The sequence below is a fragment of the Nuphar pumila genome, chromosome 2 (assembly GCF_984573655.1).
Source record: "Nuphar pumila chromosome 2, dmNupPumi1.hap1.1, whole genome shotgun sequence".
In the NCBI taxonomy this organism is placed as follows: domain Eukaryota; kingdom Viridiplantae; phylum Streptophyta; class Magnoliopsida; order Nymphaeales; family Nymphaeaceae; genus Nuphar; species Nuphar pumila.
The window spans coordinates 5,797,969-5,809,418 of NC_143250.1; the positions used below are offsets into that span (position 1 = coordinate 5,797,969).

Below are 11,450 nucleotides of genomic sequence, written 5' to 3' on the forward strand. Positions count from 1 at the left end.
CTCTCTCAATTTGACATCGTTATCTCTTTTTTGATGAAACAGGGGAAGAAACCAACCACCCTGCCTAATTGGACCACTTATAAAAGCTACAGGCACACTGACATCGTTGTCTGTTCAACCATGTTTTTTTTCTTCAAGGCCATTCACTTGGATCATCTCTCTCTCTCTCTCTCTCTGACTTGACGATCTTTGGGCCCTAACATTTCAACATAAAAGGGAGTCGCCCACTCATCAAAGGATCTCTCTCTATATAAACTTGAGCATCGTGCATTGGGCGCTCCGACCCTTCCTAAAATATAACTTGATCGTTTGGATTAAAACTCTCTCTCTCTCTTTGAATTTGTGTGTGGAGATGGAGACGGGCATGGGCATGGGCATGGGCATGGGCATGGGCATGAGAGAAGTGGACAATCAGATGTATCTGCCACCGGGGTTTCGATTCCATCCAACGGATGAGGAGCTGCTGGTGCAGTACCTCCGACCCAAAAGTGCAGGCATTGCATTCTTCCTCAACGTCATCGCCGATGTTGACCTATACAAATACGATCCATGGGATCTATCTGGTAGGATTAGGATCTCTCTCTCTCTCTCTCTCTCTCTCTCTCTCTCTCTCTGATTGATCCATCATGGATTTTTTGAAGCAGATAAGACCTTGTTCGGTGACAAAGAGTGGTACTTCTTTAGCCCAAGGGACCGCAAGTACCCCAATGGCTCACGGCCAAACAGATGTGCCGGTTCCGGCTATTGGAAGGCGACCGGCACCGACAGGACAATTGTGGTAAATGGCCAGAGAATCGGCATCAAGAAGTCGCTCGTCTTCTACATAGGGAAGGCACCTGGCGGCACTAAGACCAACTGGATCATGCATGAGTACAGGTTGCTTCTCGTTGATAAGTGCAGCCTGACCCACAAGAAAGAAAGTACTCGCGTGCGTGACCCATCCTAAAAGCTTCTTTACTGCTTGTTTTCACTTTGCATTATCATATGATTTTTAAAATCATTCTACATGAGTGCTCGTGCAATATGACTGTACATACTACGTGCAAGTGCAAGCTATTTTGACTAGATCTTACTAAAAGTTACTCGGAGCTTCATATCTTTCAAGTCAAACCTGTGTCACTGTTCGTTTTAGAAACTCGATGAGAATCTTGATTCTTCTACATTTTTTTCTCTGTTTTACACATGTTCTTTCCCTTTTTCATATATGCTTCCCATGTGATTCTCTTATGCTTCTTTTTATGTCCTTTCATGCTTCTTACTCATTTTTTATGTATTTTCTTTAAATTAGTAATCATCATTTTTAGATTTTGTGAAGAATTTAGTGCAGGAGCAAGCTATTTTGACTCAATCTTATCCAAAGCTGCCCCAAGCTTCATAAATAGCTGGGAAGCATGATTCAGAAGTGTTTCACTCCTTGCTTTAGGAACGTGATGATAATCTTGATTCTTATACATTTTTTCTATGCTTTCTACATGTTTCTTCCCTTCTTCTCTATATGCTTCCTATGCACTTCTCTAACGATTTTTTCACAATTTTCATGTGCCTCCTATAATGCTTCTCACTCACTTCTCATGTATTTTCTGTAAATTAGTAACCATCATTTTCAGATTTTGAAAAGAATTTACTTATTACACTATAAAATCTTAAAATTTAAGAAGTCATTTTTTATTTTAGTTTTTATCACCTCCCCTTTAGATTAGTATTTCGGTTCTCATTTGATCTCGTTACTTATCTTTTTGTTGCTACTTCACTTCTAAATTGATTCCTTGCTTTTTGCTTCTTATAAATTTTAAAATATGTTGATTCTTTTCTGCTTCTTAGCCTCGCAATCTTGATCTGACCTCATAGACGTGTTTAGTATGCTCTAATTGAAATGAATGATGCAATGTATTGTATTTTTCTAATGTCACTAAATTTTGGTGCATTGTGAATAGTTGATTTTTGAACTCGTATTGCAACCTTATCAACCAAAAGCGGCATTCAACTAAACAAACCACATAGATCTTATTAGTAGGGTTAGACCTGAAGTACTTAAAAAATGAGAGACATTATATATATATATATATATATATATATATATATATATATATATATATATTGGTTCTTTATAAACTAAGATTTTCATGGGTTTTTTTTTTATTTTCTTAAATCTCATTGTATGGATGTGATCTACATGTTCTGTTTTATGGAGACCAGTTCTTGAATCAGCCAATTATAACACCTAAGCAAGATTTTTTATGAATTGAAAATTGGCAACTTAGAATTTTTGTAAATATTTGAGCATCCAAAATCATATTTTTTCATAAAAAATACAGGATTTGATAGTTGATTTCTATCAAACAGATCGTATCAAACACATTTTCAAGATCGGATTCGTCGAAAAAGCATCGGAGATGCCAAGTTCACTCTCTGATAAACATGTTTTCAATAAATATATTTTGGTGACTATATATATATATATGGGTAACTAAAATATGTAAACTAGTATGCACCAAGATTTTCATAGGCTTTTTTTATTTTATTTTTTTAATTTCACCATACGGATGTGATCTAGATGCATGGTTTTATAGAAACAGACTCTTGGATCATCCGATTATGATGTATAAGAGGAATCTTTTAAGGCTTGAAAACCAACATCTCAGAACTTTCGTAAATATGCAAGCATAAAAAATTACTTTTCTTGATCCAATTATGATGATCCAATAGTCGATTAAAAACAAATTGACCACTCTGAATGCATCTACAGGGTTAGATTTATGCAATAACCTATGAAAATCTTTGTTCATACCAGTTTATATATTTTACTAGTTTACATATTTTAGTTTCCCATATATATATTGAGAGAAAAGGTAATTTATGTATTCATCAATTATTTGTTTTGTACATGACACATGGATCACCTTGTTTGATATATATATACACACAATACAAATATGTTGAATAAAACATGCTAAATGAGTTTTTTGTTTTACTTTTAAATTCTGATTATATAAATGTTATCTATGTGTTTGATGGGATCAACTCTTGGAGTGTTCAATTCTGAAACATGGGTGGGTTTTTATATGGTTTGAAAAATCAATAGCCTAAAATCTTTGTAAATTTTTAAGGATCCAAATATCATTTTTTCCAATGAAAACATGACCCGAGTATCAGTTCCAAGTAAATTCACTATGCAAAACACATTTATGGGGTCATAATCGCAAAATGCATGAAAAAGCTTAAAAACCCATTTAACTTGCTTAAACATACATACATATAAAGAGAGAGATGCAAACATGCTAAATAAGATTTTAACCCTATAGATGTGTCCAAAATGCATGATCAATTTACTAGAAATTGACACCATGATAATGTGTTTTTTATCAAAAAATTTATATTTGGAGCCTCCTAAATTTACAAATATTTTGGACCATTGATTTTTCAAACATTATAAAATCCCACCTATGTCTCAGAATGGAATGCCCAATCGTCGTTGGGTGTATCACTGAACGCCCAATCGTCAAACACATCGAATACGTTTGGTGTGTGTTTTCTTATTTTTTTATCTTTAGCAATGGTCTTGGACTGCCACTAAAGGTATTAAACACACACACGTCGTTGATCACGCGTGTGTGTCTGACGTAATGCACTTAGCTTACTAGTATTTTAAAGAGTTTTTCCTATTGTTTTTTAATCTGACGATACATTTGTGAACTACATGCTTGATTTTATAGGAATCGACTCTTGGATTATTCAATTCCGACATGCAAGATGGTTTTTATAAGATTTAAAAAATGATAGTCTACAATTTTTATAAATACTCAATGGTTAAAGAATCATGTTTTTTATCAAGAAAAACATGATCCAAGTATTATTTCCTAGCAAGCCAAACACATCATTAGGGTCAAAATATATATAGTCACTAGAATATGAGAACTAATGTGTGAACCATGATTTTCATGAATTTTTTATTCTTTTCTATTGAATCTGACCATACAGATATGAACTCTATGCTTGGTTTTATAAGAACCTGCCCTTGAATCATCTGATTTTGATGCATAATTGAGATTTTTTTAAGGCTTTAAAATCAATGGCTCCTAATCTACATAAATATTAATTCAAGCATTCAAAAATCACATTTTTTTATCAAAAATACAAGATTCAATGATTGATTCCTAGCAAATTCACCATGCCAAGCACATCCACATGGTTGGATTTGCAATAAAATTGTTGGAAATGCTCATATTTCTAGTTCTCATATTCTAATGACTCATATATATATGGTAAATATTGGCTACTAATAAAGGTAAGAAACTAATAAGTAGAAATCATTTTTTTCTTCAAAAAAATCTAATTTTTTATAGATCAAGTGTTACAGATGTGATCTACATTGTTTGTTTAGTAAGAAACTTGTTTTGTGATTATGACAAGCAATTAGGTTTTTTAAGGGGTCCAAAATTCAATGGCCCACAATATGCCAAAAGTTGGTAACTATCACATTTTTATATGAGAAACCATGATCCAAGTCTTGGTCCTTAGCAAACAAACCATGTTGAACACACTTATGTGTTTAGATTGAGTCATACAACTTACACCTATGATTTCTAGTTCATTAGTTTTGTACCTTCAATAGTAGCCAATATATATATATATATATATATATATATATATATATATATATATATATATAAAGGTTTCTAAATTTGCGCCTATGTCACTACATGTAGATGCTTGATAGTATCACTTTTCTGGTATATTGAAATTGACTGAAGGTTTATCAAACTCTAATATAAAATGGTCCTCATGTGTGATTCTTTTACGAAATACAAGGTGTGGTTATTGTATAAAAATAAAAGTGCCCCCTTTTATACATCATCTTTCGTGGCCCAGTTCCTGAATCGTTCCTTTCATGCTCTTCTATTTGCAAACCGTCCAACTCAGACGCAAAATGCAAGATTGAGGTCTTAATTTCAAAAACGTATCAAAAATTTCAGATATTAGTGACATCAAAAAAGTTCATCATTATTATCATTGCATTCTTATTATTTTTGAGAGAAACAGACCATGTATTTCTGAATAAATGAACTATTGCGTCATTGGGTGATCAGAAGTCACCACTGCCATAATAATAATTTACATGCAATTTGCGCTCAAGTTTTCCTATCTTAATACATTCATTTTAATTTCCTCCAAAAAATAATAAGAATTTCTAAATATTAGTATTAGCATTATCGTCATCATCATCATTGTCATCAATGTTCATATTATGATAGGGAGACTAATGAGGGGATAAAATGTGTTTTTACTACAGTGGGACAACTGGGTTCTTTGCCGAATTTACAAGAAGCACACAAGCTTACACAAGGTGAGTCAATGCTCAAAAGAAGCTGGTGAATTCGACTCATCTTTATTCAATGATACGTTACCGTCCATTCTCAACGCAACAACTGGCAAGCTCAGTCCAAGGTAGACCAATGGACCGTCCAAGAGATGATTGCAGGCTACCAGCAACAGCAATTCCCTAACAACCCTGTGTTTGAGGTCCCAAATGATTTCTGTATGGAGTTATCAGCATATAGTATGGCAGAGGATAAAGGTAGCAGCTTTTTCATGCAAGAGATTGATGGCCTTCTCCCTCAACAACCGCAGCAGCTTCAGCAGACATACTCGTACTTGTCTGGGCAAGTACTAATGGAGTAAGGCTACCTCCATGTCTGCGAATCAAACTTAATTGTTGTTATTTTAGGATCATTAGTAGTTGGTTCATGTACACGTTGTTTGCTGTTGATTTATCTAGTTTTGTTGTATGCACCTGTAATTTAGCCTTTTTTTGCTTGACTTTTGTGATGTTAAAACAATGGTATCTCTTACAATATGATAAATTGTTGAAATAGAGATGTGAGGGTGCTTGTGTGATGCACAATATCACGTTTCCCAAAAAATGAACTGTACTTTTTAACAAGATATCAAGTCTCAAAAGAAACGTCACTGCAAAAAGAATGTTATCATTAAAGAAAATCAAACCACAAGAAAAGGAAAACCAAGATAACGGCGTAATGATAGCTCTCACACCACTCTACCGTCCTTGTGGGTGAGTTGCAGATATCTACACCCACCCATTGTCTCTCAGATTACAAAAAGTTTGTAATGACTCGAACCACATCACACCCAGCACCCAAACTGTCATACCCAACAGAAACAGCCACCCATACCCACATTATAAATAAATAAATGTAAGGACCCGAACAACAAAAACCAAACCAAAACTTTGCAAGGAACCAACAGAAACACAAACCCATACCCAAACTCAACACAAACCAAAACACTTGACTCCACATGTAGGTGTTGCCCTTACATTATACAAAACTTTCACTTGCACCACATGTCTGTTGCGTTACAGAACTTTCAAAAATATCATGTATTTTAAAACTATCAGGATTTTATTACCAAGTTATTCCATTATTAATACAATATTACCGTTTGTTATATGATTCAATGCTTTGGGTTCTATTTTTATATATTTTCATATATATTTTCATATCTTAAATTTACCGACATTATTATGAGAAAAACAAAATTTTCCAGATATTTCTAAATTATCCCTTGTGAAACCGAGATTTGTTACTATGATCAGTCGGTATCCCCTTGCTCATAAAATGTTCTGTTTTTAGGCATATGCACTGTTAGGGGTGGCAATTTCTGACACGACCCGCCAACCCAACCCGCCAACCCGCCTCTTAGGCGGGTTCGGGTTGGGCTTAAGCCAACCCGTTTAATAAACGGGTCGACCCGTGTAAACCGTTTATTAAACAGGTCGGGTTCGGGTTGGGGTATGCCAACCCGCCAACCCGGCTGACCCGTTTAATAAACGGGTTAGGCGGGTGGGTCAACCCGACCCGCCAACCCGTCTGCCCGACCCGTCAACCCGCCAACCCGACCCACCAACCTGACCCGCGAACCTGAAAACCCGTTTACCCGACCCAACCCATTTATTAAATGGGTTGGCGGGTTGTGTCGGGTTACCCGTTTATTAAACGGGTCGGGTTCGTGTTTGCCACAGCCGACCCGTTTAATAAACGGGTCGGGTTCGGGTTGAGGTATGCTGACAGGCCAACCCGCCAACCCGACCCGCCAACCCGACCCGATTGCCACCCCTATGCACTGTACATGTTCTGTCAGTTTCTGAATAGTCTAGAACTAGTGAACTAAAAACTTGATTGAGAGAGAGAGAGATTTCTATGCCACGATGATTCCTCGACTCCAGAACGCAGGATTCGGAATCAGCTTCAAGATACGATTTTTTTGTCGAAATGGGACACGCAGCTCGACACGTTATGTTTAAATTTTTTTTAAAACTATTTTTGAATATTTTCACATTAAAATGACTTTCTAATGAAATAAAATTAAAATACAATAAAAAAAATCAAAATATTAAAATAATATGGTACGCATCAGCATGTCTGCTCGTGTCACAGAGACACAGGGAAAATGGCGTGTCCCTGTGACATAGATTGTTTTTTTTTTGAAAAGATCATTTTGTCTGTGCCACCACCAGGTGAGTGACGGTTCATTTTGTCTGTATACTGCACAGCAACGCTTGCCTCTGATTACATGAGGTATGAGAATCATGTGTGCATGGACCCATGAATACCATACGCTTCAATCCAATCAACTCGCTATCAGGCCACCTAAAGAAAATTCTAGGGGTCCACTTTCCCAGCACCAATTAGGCCACAGCTAAACAGAAAGCTATGTTGCAGTGGTGATGGCCATAGTTGCCCGAGCGGAAAGTGAAAGCGAGAATCGATACAAGAATGTTACTTGAGCAGCAACACCTACCCTTGTCGCCCGAGTGGCAGCGGGCTTGAGGTGGAAGATGCTGACCCTTTCATCCCAGATTCAACTCCCACTGGGTGTGTGGGTGCCTTTAACTGGTGCTTGGGTGTCGATGACCTCACCCGGGGTTTATCTCTCCGAAAGTGGGCCCCATTAAGTGACCCGGTTCTTGGGGAGGGTTTCAGTCATAAAAAAAAAATCCAAAGTTTTAAAAGAAATCAAGTGAAAAGCGCGAGGAACGCAGCAGAGAAATTTGAAATGCAAAATTATGGAGAAGCAAGAAAGATAGGAAGAAAGGCAACTATTTAATCTACCGATATTATAATATATAAGTTTGTTATTTTAAAGTGCCCTAGTCACTTTATTTCGAAGAACAGTATGAAAATAAGAGTACAACATTTAAAAAGTTTAATTGAGAGTGCAGTATTTTTTAAAATAAGTTTACTTTGTATATCAAGGTAATAAAGATTTGAAGAAAACTTTGTGCACTAGTTAAACATATTTGATGTTGATTGAGTATTAAGAAGCTTAAAATAAACAGCATATGACATTAATAGCACGTTTTTGGCAAAAAAAAACACAAAATGATTACTTTAAGAATTCCCACTTCATTAATCAGAATAATCATGTTTCTTGAACCAAGGGGGCTTCCGCTGCGCGTCACATTGTGTTGAGACGTTCGAATCCCAATGGTATATGGTTGTATAATTGGTAGGGATCTTCCTAACCCCAGCTTTCTCTGCCTAAAAAGATATATGATCATGTTTCTTGAATACAAAGAAGTGGGATTTCTCATATTAGGAATCAGGATTCCTGACTAATTAAGTTCATTTCAGAAGCAAAAGCATGCGCCTTCCATATTGGGGATTCCTCATAAACGATATTTCCACTTTGTAAGCGTTGGACATTTTGGGTTACGGGTCCAACCCACAATCTGACCCGGTTTGACACCTTCTAGTGGGTCACGTAAGTGGCCAAGTAATGGAGATAGTGGGTGGGAGTTACGTGAATGTGGAGAGACCACATTCACGTAACTGCCTAATCTCCCATTACAAATAAGGGGTTAGGAACTACGAAGATGATGAGTATTCATAGCCATTATCCTATCCCCAATTCTATTCCGCATTCAGACTTAGCGGAAAGGGTCCTGCTCACCGTCGACCTAAGGCCTGGGCTCATTGTGGGCGTCGACCGGCTAAGGAGAACGCCAAATTTCCTACACGAACAATGGCGAATTCAGGTGCGCTCCCTGTCCATGTTGATTTTACAGGGAAACCCCAACATTGGGTTATGGGCCCACTGCCACGCATTTCTGCTGCACGTGGCCGTGTAGGCCCTTTCGGCGTTTTCGCCTCGTTGCCTGAATTCTGCTACAACATGTCACTGGCAGTTGCAAACAGTTTGCTACATAATTGGGTTTCAGGCAGATTGTCGTCGTGGGGCGACAGTCTTCACCGGCTACTGTCGCCGAAAAGGGCGACATCAATTTCCCGGTTCAGGCAAACCTCATAAAAAAAAATAATCGTTTTATATCTGTGGCCGTTGGGCTGCAGGGAGGTTTTTGTCGTCGTCGGGATCATCGTCGGAGTCTTCGCCTGATAATGTGACCGGCAAATGTGGAAAGGGGTTTAAAAACCCCCTTTTCTCTCTGTTTTCCATTTCAGTCATCAGGCAAGGGGCTTTTGCCGGAAAACTACAGGTGACAGCGGCGGTCTTGCCGGCGCCACGGATTACCCACCCCATCGCCGGAGTAACCTGCAAAACCGGCGACAACAATAAAAAAAAAATTGTTTAACCCTTACCTGTCACCGGAGGGGTGGGTTCGTCGGGGTTTCGCTGTGGGGCGTTTTGCCGGCAAGGGCAGCCATTGGTCGGCGGCATCCTTGCTGATGTCGCCAGGGCTGCCGCCGGACTGGCAGGCAATGCCGGTCTTCTGCCATTGGACGGCGAAACTGCGAAGCGTCGCCGTGGGGCGACGTCTTTTGATCGGGGGGTTGTCGCCGGATCGGTGTCACCGTGGGGTGACGCAGGTCGCCGGGGTCCGGCGTCAGTCGCCGTTACGGCGACGTGGGTCGTCGTGGAACCGAAAAGGGCAGAAACCCCTTTTTGGTTTCCCTGAAATTTCAAACAGAAACCCGATGGGTTTCTGTTTAATTTTAATCAGGGGACCGGACTGGGTCTCCATTTTAAAATGGGTCCGATCCAGACCCATTAAGAGCTGGGTCGAACCTGGGGTCCATTTCGGACCGGGTCGAACCCGGGTCCATGAAGGACCGGGTCGTACCCGGGTCCGATTTGGACCGGGTCGAACCCAGGGTTCGTTTCGGACCGGGTCGAACCTGGGTCCATGAAGGGTTGGGTCGTACCCGGGTCTAGTTTGGACCGAGTCGTACCTGGGATCCGATTTGGACCGGGTCCATTTAGAACCGGGTCTAACCCAGTTCTGTTATGGACCGGGTCCGACCCGAGTCTATTTCGGACCAGGTTTAACCTGGGTCCGTTTCGGACAGGGTATAACCCGGGTTCTATTCGGGTCGAGTCTGACCCGTATTAAGTATGGGTCGGGTCAGACCCAGATCCCATTTAAACTGGGTTGGATCCATAAAAGCAAGATCCAAACACTATTGAGACTAAATCGGATCAGGAACCTGATCCAACCTCTTCCGAAACCGGTTCGGAGCCATTTTTGACTGGTTCTTTCCAGTTTTTCACCGGTTCCGAGATGCTGAGACCCCGTTTTCATAAATATAAAGAAATACATGGATTTTGGCATATGATCATAGGGTTTTATGAACTTTTGTTCATATTAAGTATTGGTTTATAAGGTTTAGAACCGGTTTGGACCCTTAGATGACCGGTTCGAAGCGATTTCAGACTGGTTCAGAGTGTTTTTAGACTAGTTCCTACTTGTGGACCCTGAGTTTTACCCATATGAGCATACTTTTGTTATTTTTCATGTTGTATAAAGTATTTATTTTGTATAATGCATGAGTTATGCATGTTAATTCATGTATTTTGCGTTGGTTAAGTTATGCATGATGATTTTAAGCATGAATTATAACTAAATTTATGACAATTAGTTTATGCATTTTTGTTGAAGTATGAACTGATATTATGTCATGAATATACATGCATTAAAATGTGTGCATGGGCGTGCTCCATAATACGAATAGGATTTTCGGTAAAAGATTTTGATTGACTGATTCATGTAATCACCAAAGTGATCTGAGTCATGTTAATTAAGGATTCTTTGGACCGTATTAAGATTCGTAATTATGATTGTGTGTAAATTTATGAAACATCGATTGTACCCAACGGTAGGTCGTTGTATTCCAAATTTACATAGGGTGTGATAGTAGATGTGTATTTCAGCCCATGAAGCATGTTCGTACCCAAAGGTACAGTGCTGAATTGCCTCTGGATTCATGATCTACTAGTTTCACCAACTGAAGTCAATTCCTTGAGAATTGAAGAGACAGAGCAATTATGAGTATTGTCGGTTTCACCAAAGTGAAACGATAATGGCTCAACTAAGCTTGTCTCAGAAAAGGTGAATAATAAGGAGTCTCATATTTATCTTTTCAATATAAATCTCGTATAGAGTGATTTATCCCCCACTCATACGGAGAATAGAA

At 38.7% G+C, this 11,450-nt stretch overlaps 1 protein-coding gene across 1 annotated transcript; it reads left to right on the plus strand.

The window, feature by feature from the left end:
* The first annotated feature begins 388 nt into the window (after positions 1-388).
* Positions 389-5,449, plus strand: LOC149844583 (NAC domain-containing protein 19-like). The gene is made up of 3 exons (XM_089985482.1): positions 389-563; positions 645-928; positions 5,291-5,449. Exons 1-3 carry the CDS (start codon positions 389-391, stop codon positions 5,447-5,449), a joined length of 618 nt encoding a protein of 205 aa, XP_089841608.1.
* The last annotated feature ends 6,001 nt before the right edge of the window (positions 5,450-11,450 follow it).

Bases quoted from the DNA above. Each gene is read 5' to 3' on its own strand.
- LOC149844583 (XM_089985482.1), top strand. From the start codon at position 389: ATGGGCATGAGAGAAGTGGACAATCAGATGTATCTGCCACCGGGGTTT. The intron at 564-644 runs GTAGGATTAGGA...TTTTTGAAGCAG, and splicing joins CGATCCATGGGATCTATCTG to ATAAGACCTTGTTCGGTGAC. The intron at 929-5,290 runs GTGCGTGACCCA...TTTTTACTACAG, and splicing joins ACAAGAAAGAAAGTACTCGC to TGGGACAACTGGGTTCTTTG.